This window comes from Cyanistes caeruleus, chromosome 2 (genome assembly GCF_971803275.1).
Source record: "Cyanistes caeruleus chromosome 2, bCyaCae1.hap1.1, whole genome shotgun sequence".
Classification (NCBI taxonomy): Eukaryota; Metazoa; Chordata; class Aves; order Passeriformes; family Paridae; genus Cyanistes; species Cyanistes caeruleus.
The window spans coordinates 120,383,928-120,394,010 of record NC_141702.1 but is presented as its reverse complement, the minus strand read 5'-3'; the positions used below and the strand labels follow the sequence as shown (position 1 = coordinate 120,394,010).

At 60.2% G+C, this 10,083-nt stretch overlaps 1 protein-coding gene across 1 annotated transcript; it reads right to left on the bottom strand.

The window, feature by feature from the left end:
* Positions 1-5,053: 5,053 nt before the first annotated feature.
* On the bottom strand, positions 5,054-7,031 carry FOXA2 (forkhead box A2). Its single transcript, XM_086875199.1, has 2 exons — positions 6,903-7,031; positions 5,054-6,435 (listed from the first exon to the last, which is right to left on the bottom strand). The coding sequence occupies exons 1-2, from the start codon at positions 6,987-6,989 to the stop codon at positions 5,191-5,193; spliced, it is 1,332 nt and encodes a 443-aa protein (XP_086731325.1). The 5' UTR covers positions 6,990-7,031; the 3' UTR covers positions 5,054-5,190.
* Between the last annotated feature and the right edge of the window lie 3,052 nt (positions 7,032-10,083).

The following is a 10,083-nucleotide window of genomic DNA, read 5'->3' as shown; positions in this document are numbered from 1 at the left end:
TCTTCCCTGCCTGGGTTTGGTGGGGTTTTGGATCAACCAAAGCGGATTCCCCCCCCCCCCCCCCAAAAAAAAAAATAAATTAATAAAAAATAAAAATATCTAGGATTAGGAGAATTTCTGGGAGAAATAGCGGGAATTGCCTTGAGCCTGGGCGGAATTACAGCTTGGAAAAGAAGGCTCCATCAGTTTCCCGGGAGACGGGATAAGCCCTACTTGGGTGTTCCAGCTCTTTTTAGCCCCACTAATAATTAGTCCCATCCCAGCCCCGAGCTGTCCTCGTTTGTTGGGATTTTTTTTTTTTTTTTTCGGTTTCTTTTTCCTTGGGATCATCCAGAAATGAGCTGGATGCTGCGGGCAGGGCCGGCTTTTCCAGCGTTATCCCGGGAAAAAGGGGTTGGGGCGGGCTGTGGGGGGGGGGGGGGTGTGGAAATTTGGGATCCCACCGGGGCTTCCCCGTCCTCTTTGTGCTTTGATGTCCTTGGAGCCATCCCTGAATGCCAGGAAGGGCCGGGATATTTAAAGGGAAATTTTTTAAAAAATGGGGAAAAGCCGCTTTTCCTGGAGGGAGAAGTCATGGAAGAATAAATCTGTGGATAACGGAGGGAAGAGAAGCGGCTGGAGCGGGGCGGATTTGGGAGTTCAGGCCCTGCCCGGTCCCAGCCGCATCCCAAAAACGAATCCCGGAGCGGGGATTTGTGGGGAATTGACGGGAAAAGCGCAGCGATCCCGGGGAGCTGGGAATGCTCGGGAAAAGGGGGTGAAGCGGGCGGGAGCGGCAGGGCAGGAGCAGCGGGAATGCGGCGGGACGGGGCACGGGCGGGCGCGCGGCGCTAATTGGAGCTGCCCGCGCTAATTAGCGAGAGCTCATTAGCGGTGTCACCTAGGCCGGCGAGGGGACGCGGCCACCCCCTCCCGGCCGTGACCCCGCGCCCCCCAGCCTCGGGAAGGGCCGCGGAAATTCCCGGTTTTCCCAAGCGAACGCGCCCGCGGGAATGTTTGGATCCCGTATTTTATTTTATTTTATTTTTTGGGGGGGAATGCCGGCGGGAGCGGCGCTTCCTGGGGAAAAATACCCCTCCCGGAATAAAAGACTGGGAGGAAAAAGAGGGGGAAAGGGAGGAAATGCGCTGGAATAAAAATGGAACTGTGCAGGCTGAGGGCGGCTCGGGAATTTGGGAAGGAGCGGGAAGAGGGAGGGAGCCGGGCCCGCACGTCCCGGGCCTGGCCGGCGGTTTGGGGCTAAACCGGGCACAATCGGAGCCTCCAGGTGGCTCCCACCCCCCAGAACTCCTCCTGTGCTCCAAGACCGGGAGATGGGATCCCAAAAAACGCGCGGGATCGGCGTATCCCTGAATCCATCCATCCCTGAATCTGTCCGGGAATCCACCCCTGAATCTGTCATGAATCCATCCCTGAATCCATCCCTAAATTCATCCCTGAATTCATCCCTGAATCTGTCCTGAATCCACCCCTGAATCCATCCCGAATCCCTCCTGAATCCTTCCCCCCGCGGCCTCCACTGCGCTCCCCTCGGCGGCGGCGGCTCCGGGCCGGGCTGAGGGGGAGGAAGGGCCGGGAATGGGGCGGGAAGGGCCGGGAATGGGGCGGGAAGGGCAGGAAAAGCGGGAGAAGGAGCGGCGGGTGTCCCCTACCTGCGCCCCGGCCCGGCTGTGCGGGGAGCCGGGAGCATCCCGGCATTTATTGGAGCTCCAACCGTGCCACTGTTGACTTTAGCACAAAGCAAAGATTTCGCCGGGCGCCCGTTTAAAAATGAATATTTTACCGAGATATCGATCAGCTTTATAAAATTCCCTTCCAGCGCCGCGGGGGGGGCGCCGGGAAAGGGGCCGCAATATAAGATCTGTGTAAATTTGCTGAACTCTGACGTGGTGGGGAAAGTTTACCCTCCTGGAATTTGGAGCTCCAGCCACCCCCCCCACCCACCCCCCACCCCCCTCCTCCCTTCTCGTTCCTGCTCCTTTTTTGTTCTTTTTTTTTTTTCCTTTATTTTTTTTTCCTTCTTTTTTTTTTTTTTTTTTTGTTTTTTTTTTTTTGTTTACTGACTTTGTTTATTCACAGCTCACGGTTGCTTAACCAGGCAGGAGCAGAATGCGCTCGCGGCGAGCTTGGGATTGTGTGGAGAGAGGGGAAAATGCCAAGGGGAGGAGGGAAAGGGAAGAAATCACGCCCCAGCCGGAGGATTTTTGGGTCGTTTCGCTTCTTTTTCTTTTTCTTTTTTTTTCTTTTTTTTTTTTTCGGGTCGTTTCGGACTCAAATCGTGAAGCGGGGCGGGGGAAAATGGGGGGGGAAAGAGGGAGGGGGAAGAGGGAGAAGAAATGGAAGTGGGGAGGAAAAGAGAGGGAGAAGAAAGGAAGAAAAGAAGGGGAGGAAAAAAAGGGAGGAGAAAGAGGGAGAAGATAGGGAATTGGGGGAGAAAATGGGAAAAGGAGCAGGAGGAGGAATGGAAAGGAGGAAAAGAGGAAGGAAAAGGGAAGGAGAAGAAACGAAAGCGGGGAAGGAAAAGAGTCAGAAGAAAGAGCAGGAAGGGAAAAAAGGAAGGAGAAGAAACGAAGGAGGAAAAAATGGAAGCTGGGAGAAAAAAAGAGGGAGAAAAAATGAAAGTGGAGAGGAAGGAGGGAGAAGAAAGCAAAGGAAGGGAGGAGAGGGAAAAATAAAAAGAGGGAGAAAAGGTAAAGGGGGAATAAAAAAGGGAGGAAAATAAAATAAGAGGGGAGACAAAAGGCGGAGGGAAATCCAAGGAAGGAGAGGAGGGGGTGGAAAAAGAGAGAGGAAAGTAAAAGGAGGAGGAGAAATAAAGGAGGAAACAGAGAGAGAATGAAAGGGAGGAGAGGAAAATGAAAGGGGCGAGGAGAAAAAAAATGAAAGGGGAAAAAGTAAAACGGGAGAAAAACGCGAGGGGCGGGCGAGAAAATAAAAAAGAGAGAAGACGGGGAAAGGGGGAGAGAGAATAAAAGAGGGGAGAAAAAACAAAAAGGGGAGAGAAAAACCAAAAGCGGGGAAGGAAGAAAAGGAGCAGGGGGGAAGGAAGGAGAAAAAGGGGGGGAAAAGAAGAAAAAGAGGAGAAAAGAAGAAAACAGAGGGGGGAAAAGAAGAAAAAAGAGGGGGAAAGGAAGAAAATAGAAAGGAAAGGAATAAAGAAGAGGCGAAAGCTCCGCGGAGGGAGCGAGATGCGAGGCCGGGGCCGGGCCCGAGGCCGGCAGCGGGGGCAGGGGGGGGGTGTCCTTGTCCCCAAAGCGGCGACACCCCCGTGCCCGTGCCCGCCGGCCGCGGGAGCCTTTTATGTGCTAATGGCAGCCCTTGCACGCCCCGCTCGCCATCGTGTGTGTCCTCGCAGAGATCCCGACACGTTTCAGCCCCGTTTTGTTTTTTTGGGAAGGTTTTTTTGGGTTTTTTTTTTCCCCCCCTTCTCCTCTTCCCCGCCCCTCCCCGCTCGTTGCCTTTTCTCGCCTTTTCTCTCGCCGCGGACAATGCGGAATTTTAAGAAGGATTTGGATGTTAGTTGGGAAAGCAACATCGCGGCGTGGCCGGCGCCGCGTGGGAAAAACAACAAGTGGTTGGGAAAAGGGCTGGAAAAGGGAATGGAAGGAGAGAGAGAGAGAGGAGCCGGGAGGTGCTGAAAATAAAAAGCTCCGCGCCTTTCCCGCCGCCCGCGGGAAAACCGGGATGCTGTCCCGGGAAAGGCAGGGATGCGCTGCCCCTGCCAGTCCCAAATCCCGCCCGCTTAACGCAGCTGGGAGGATTTTGCCAGGATCGCCGGGATTTGGGAAAGGGGTCCCCGCTTCCCACCTTGATTTTCCCTGGCGGCGGTGCCGGGGTGGGATGGGCTGGGAATAGCGGGATCCTGCGGGGATGGGGTGTCCTGGGAGGGATGGGGGGATCCCGAGGGGATGGAGGGGTTCCGGGAGGGCTGGAAGGATCCCAGAGACATCGCAGATTCCAGCGGGGGATGGAGGGATCCCGGCGGGGGATGGAGGGTTCCCAGCCGGGTTCGGAGCGCTCCCAGCCGGGTTCGGAGCGATCCCAGCCGGGTTCGGAGCGCTCCCAGCCGGGTTCGGAGCGATCCCAGCCGGGTTCGGAGCGCTCCCAGCCGGGTTCGGAGCGATCCCAGCCGGGTTTAGGGCGATCCCAGCCGGGTTTAGGGCGATCCCAGCCGGGTTCGGAGCGCTCCCAGCCGGGTTCGGAGCGCTCCCAGCCGGGTTCGGAGCGCTCCCAGCCGGGTTCGGAGCGCTCCCAGCCGGGGCCGGCTGTCTGGCGGAGATCCCGGGAATGCCGGCCGGGATCGGCGGGGTCCCGTCCCGTCCCGTCGGGCGGCGGAACAGAGATGCATGGGGAAAAGCACCGCCAACACGACTTTAATGGAGTTCCGCGGCCGCTCGCGACCGGAATACACAGCTCGAAGCCATAAATAAAGCATACAGAAACGATAAATTAATCAGATCCAAGTCGTTTACTCTCCCGGCAACATCAAGCGTTTTCTTCAATTACAACGATCTATCCTGCCCTTTTTTTTTTTTTTTTTTTTTTTTTAATTACTATTATCATTTTTTCTTATTTTTTAATGTTTTTTTTTCTTTCTCCCCCGTTTTCCCACCCCCCCTCCCCCGCCCCCTTTTGGTTGCTTTTTTTGTTTGTTTGTTTGTTTTTGTTTGTTTTTTACAGCGTTACAAGACTTTTGGTCCTCGGTTTCCGAACTCTAGGAATATTCACAAGGAAGGAGGGGTTGGTTCTGCCTCGGGTGGGGGTTTTTCTTCGCCCCCCTCCCCTCACTCGCACGCAAAAAAATAGATAGATTTAGACCTGGTGGCGACGACGACAACGGAAAAAAAAAATAAAATCATCAAAACAAGCCCCGGAGAAACCCCCCGCCCTCCCCTCCCGTGCCCACCCCACCAAACCAAACCACCCCACACGGAGACCCCCCCCCTCCCTCCCTCCCCCCCGCCGGGTGGATTTGGGAAGGGGCCACACGGCTGCAGATTCCCGAATGGATGCGAACATCTGGAGCCAACAGAAAAAAAAAAAAAAAATAGAGATATATATATATATATATATATATGTGTGGATATGTACCGTGCTCAGAGTCCGTCGCGAGGGGGATGGGGGGTGGTGGGGGGAGGGGGGAAAGGTTTCCCCCCCCCCTTTTTTTTTTTCCAGGAGCGTTTTCCCCGCTTAGGAGGAGTTCATGATGGGCCGGGAATACACGCCTTGGTAGTAGGAAGTCTCTCCGGCCAAAGGCGAGGCCTCCAGGGCGCTTTTGTTCGTGACGGGCGCCATGGCCAGGCCCGCGGGCACGGGCGAGGCGTAGCCCGAGTAGTGCATCACCTGCTCGTAGGCCTTCAGGTCCATTTTGTGCGGGTGGTGGTGCTGGTGGTGCGGGTGGTGGTGCTGCTGCTCCGAGGAGGACATCAGGTTGTTGATGGAGAACGGGTGGTTGAAGGCGTAGTGGTGCTCGGGCTTCAGGTGGCCCTCGTGGGCCAGCCCGGCGTGCGGCGGGGCCAGCAGGTGCTGGCCCGGCGAGGCCGAAGGCTCTCCGGGGCTCAGCCCTTTCAGGTCGGCCAGGGCGCGCTTGTGGTCCTGGCAGGGCGAGGAGCTGGCCGGGGACTCGGCGCCGGCGGAGCCCTCGGAGCCCCCCGAGGAGCTGCCCTCGCCCAGGCCTTGGTTGGGGGCCTGGCCTTTCTTGCCGCCGCCGCCGTTGCCGCCGCCGGCGCCGTCCTTGGCCGCCAGCTGCTTCTCGCACTTGAAGCGCTTCTGGCGGCGCAGGTAGCAGCCGTTCTCGAACATGTTCCCCGAGTCCGGGTGCAGCGTCCAGAAGGAGCCCTTGCCCGGCTTGTCCGGCGAGCGCGGCACCTTGAGGAAGCAGTCGTTGAAGGAGAGCGAGTGGCGGATGCTGTTCTGCCAGCGCTGCTGGTTCTGGCGGTAGAAGGGGAACAGGTCCATGATCCACTGGTAGATCTCGCTGAGGGTCAGCATCTTGTTGGGGGACTGCTGGATGGCCATGGTGATGAGGGAGATGTAGGAGTAGGGCGGCTTGGCGTGCGTGTAGCTGCGCCGGTAGGTCTTGGGGTCGCGCGAGCGGTTCAGGTTGGACTGGCCGTAGATGGGGCTCATGGAGTTCATGTTGGAGTAGGGCGCCAGCGCGTTCATGGAGCCCGCCTGGCCGCCCATGGGGCTCATGCTGGGGCTCAGGTGGGCGCCCATGGGCGGCACGCCGGCCGAGCCCATGGCCGGCATGGCGCCCGCGCCCGGGGACATGCCCGCCAGCGAGGGGCTCATGCCCGTGTTGGCGTAGGACATGTTCATGGAGGTGGCCGCCGCCGTCATGTTGGCCGTGCTGCTCATGGCCGACATGGTCATGTAGGTGTTCATGCTGTTCATGCCCAGCCCCGCGTTCATGTTGCTCACCGAGGAGTAGCCCTGCGGGGACAAGCGACAGCGGGCACGGGGATGGCGTGGGGCACAGCCCAGCCCAGCCCAGCCCCAGCCGCGGGGCTCGGCGGAGGGCACGCCAGGAAAGGGTTAAATCCCGGCGCGGGGTGGTGGTGGTGGTGGGTGGGGGGAACTGGGGGGGACGGGGGGGACGGGGGGGAGGTTGTTTTTCTTCTTCACGGAACCCGAATGTATTTTGGGATCTGTATGAGAAAAAGACGCGGCGGCAGCGGGAGCGGCGGAGCCGTCCCGGGAAGCGGAGCAGCAGGAAAGGAAAGGGGAAGGGAAAGGGAAATATCCCAGCCCGGAGAGGGAAAAATACCTGGAGGGGCGGAGGGAAAAACAGGGGAGAGTCGCCCGCGCCGCCACCCGCACCTCGGGACCCCCGCCCGCAGCGCCGAGCCGGTGCCGGAGTTAATCCCGGGGGGTTTTGGGGGTCCCGGCTCCCTCCTTACCTCGGGCTCCCCGTAGTAGTTGCTCCAGTCCGTGTGCTCATGGCCTTCCATTTTCACCGCTCCCAGCATACTGGAAGTGGAGTGCATGGCAGTTTAAAATTTAACAGCCACAACAAACGACGGCGGAGAGCGACCCAAAAAAAAAAAAAAAGCAAAAAAAAAAAAAGCGAGAGAAAAAAAAAAAAGGGAAAAAAAAAAAAAAGGAAAAAAAAAAAAAAAAAGTCCCCAACCCTCCCTCCCCTCCGCCGGAGCCTCTGGAGGAGGAGGAAGAGGAGGGAGGGAGGAAGGGGGGGATGGAGCGGCGCTGGGGCTGGGGTGGGTTTGTTCCGCCGCCGCTCCTTGGGTGGGTTTTCGCAGCGCTCCGCGGCGAAGAGGCGCCCGGAGGCGACGGAGGAGCCGGAGGAGGAGGAGGAGGAGGAGGAGGGAGGAGGGAGGAAGAAGAGGAGGAGGAGGAAGAGGAGGACAAGTGCTGCAGTGACGTGGGTGCCCCAGTGATATAGCACGGAGCGGCCGGGCGAGCCTCCAATCCCCAGGTCCTCGGCTGCCCATTTGAATAATCAGCTCACACCTAGGCGGGAGCGGCTCCTCCGCGGCCCCGCGCACCTCGGCGCGCCTCCGCCACCGCCCCGCGCCCGGGGACAGCCTCCTGCTCCCGGGGGACACCGTTCCCACCTCTCCCTGCTCCCGGGGGACACCGTTCCCACCTCATCCCGCTCCCGGGGGACACCATTCCCATCCCGCTCCCGGGGGACACCATTCCCATCCCGCTCCTGGGGACACCATTCCCACCCCGCTCCCCGTGCAGCCCCGACGGCAGCGCTTCCCCCGCAGCATTCCCGCTGGGATCAGCCCCTCTGGAGCGGCCGGGGGTCCCCCCGAGCTCCCCGCGCCCCTCCGCACGCACCTTCGCTCCCCGCGGCGAACGGGCCCGGGGCTCTGCCGGGCCGGCAGCTCGGGACGCGGCTCTTCCCGGCAGGAAAACCGGGACTGAACGGAGCAGGGAGAGCAGGGAAAGGGGCGGGCAGCGCCGGCGGGGCCGCGGGGGCCGGCCCTGTGCGGCTCCCGGTGAGCTCCCGGTGAGATCCTGGTGCCGATCCTGGTGCAGATCCCGGTGCTGGTCCGGGTGCGGATCCCGGTGCAGATCCCAGTACGGGTCCGGGTGCGGATCGGGATGCAGATCCCGGTGCAGATCCCGGTGAGATCCCGGTGCCGATCCTGGTGGAGATCCCGCTGAGATGCCGGTGCCGATCCTGGTGCAGATGCCGGTGCTGGTCCGGGTGCGGGTCGGGATGCAGATCCCGGTGCGGGTCGGGATGCAGATCCCGGCGCAGGTCCCGGTGCGCTCCGTCGGGGCAGCGCCGCTGCCGGAGCGCCTGGGAGCGGGGAAAAGCAGGAAAGGAGGAAAAGAGGGAAAGAGGAAGGAAGGAAGGACAGACGGGTGACCAAAATCACCCCCCCGCGGGTCTAAATCCCCCCCCCACCGCGGTCCCGCCGGCGGGGGAGGACCGAGGGCGACAGGGAGGGACCGGGGGGCTTCCCCCCATTCCCACCGCCCCTTCCCAGTGCCCGCCCGGCTCCTCCGGGAGCATCCCGGCCGCTCCCGGGAAGTGTTCCATGAATTTCCACCTAGAGGAATTTTTTTTTTACCGTCGTAAAAAAAAAAAAAAATAACAAGCAAAAACAAAAAAAAAAAACCAAACCCCTGACCCAAGCCAACCGCAAACCCGATTTATTTGTTTGTTTGATTATTTATTTATTCATCTATTTATTTAATTACCTATTTATTTATTTATTTATTTATTGAGCCGGCGCTCCCCAGAGGGGCTCCCCCTGCCCCACACCGCCCAGAGGTTTTAACCCCCCAGAACCCCTTCAGGGTTCTTTCCCTGGGCTCCCAAAATCCCTCAGGATCCACGGCCAGAGGAAAACAGCCCCGTCACCTCCTCCTATCGCGATACTGCCGCGACAGCCGCAGCCCGCCCCCCTCCCAGCCACCCCTTCCAGGCGTTTCCTGCCGGGATTTGGGGGGATTTGGGGGGCGGCCCGCAGGGAGACGCCCCCTCCCCAAGAGGGGGGACACCCCAAAAAGAGGGAGGGGCCGGCCGGGCCGCCCCGAGCGCGGTGGCGCGGCGCCCTCTGTCGCCTGCAGCGGCCGCGGGGGGACGGGGAGCGACACCCCGGGCACCCGGCTGGGGTCACCCCCGTGGGGTCATCCCCGTGGGGTCACCCCCGTGGGGTCACCCCCGTGGGGTCACCCCCGGCCCGCAGCCCCCGATCGGCCGTCCCGGCTGGCAGGAGGTGCTGGCGCACCCCAAGCGCTGAATCCCCGCGTTTCCAGGGAGCTTTCTGCCCATCCAAAGGCTCGGGAAGCGGGGATTCTGGGAGGACGGGGTGAAATCCGGGATGCGGCTGCTGGGCAAGGTCAAGGATCGGGCTGTCCGCTGCTGGCTGGATCCAGGCGTTTCGGGCCAGATCCCGCTGCCTTTCCATCCCCTTTTCCCTCGGCCCGCCAGGTTTGCTCCCATGGATTCCGGAGAGGCCGGGATGAGCTTTTCCCACCTCGGGCCCGGGCCCCGCAGATGTTGGGGCAGATGTGAGCGCGTCTGGCACCTCCGCGCGAGGGGTGAAGGGAGGTGACGCCATCCCCGGCTCCCGCCTTTCCCAATTTCCTGCTTTTCCCTCTTTACCCGGCGCCGCTTCCCCGCTTTGGCTCCGCAGGACTTGGAATTTCGTCCCCACCAAAGGTGAAGATTTTCATCCAGGTGTGGACCGGGAGCTGCCCCGATTCCTTGGATTTGTGATCCTTGAGGACGTTCCTGCCGTCCCAGCCACTTCAATCCCCTTCTCCCACAATTCCCCCAGCCGGCTCCATCCATGGAGCGCATCCCGGCGGGAATGGCGGTGCCCATCCCAGCCCCGTGTGCCCACAGGGACAAGCACAGGCAGCGCATCCCGCTCCTCTCCTCAGACAAAGCCTTTGTCTCGGGAACACGAGGACACGGAGCAATTCCAACATTTGTATTCAGCAACGCGGGCCTGGAAAAGCGGCTGGATGTGGGAATCGGCTCCGGAGGCTCCGCTCCCACGTCCGAGCACCTCCCGCTCCCTTCTCTCCTTCCACACGGATAAAATGAATCTCTCCTAAGGAGAACAAGCAGGAAAATCGGTGTTTTTCCCACAA

What these genes read in the sequence shown, in the direction of transcription:
- FOXA2 (XM_086875199.1), bottom strand. Translation starts at nt 6,989, where the DNA reads ATGCACTCCACTTCCAGTATGCTGGGAGCGGTGAAAATGGAAGGCCAT. An exon ending in ACTACTACGGGGAGCCCGAG is followed by an intron (nt 6,436 to 6,902) that starts GTAAGGAGGGAG and finishes TTGTCCCCGCAG; the next exon opens with GGCTACTCCTCGGTGAGCAA.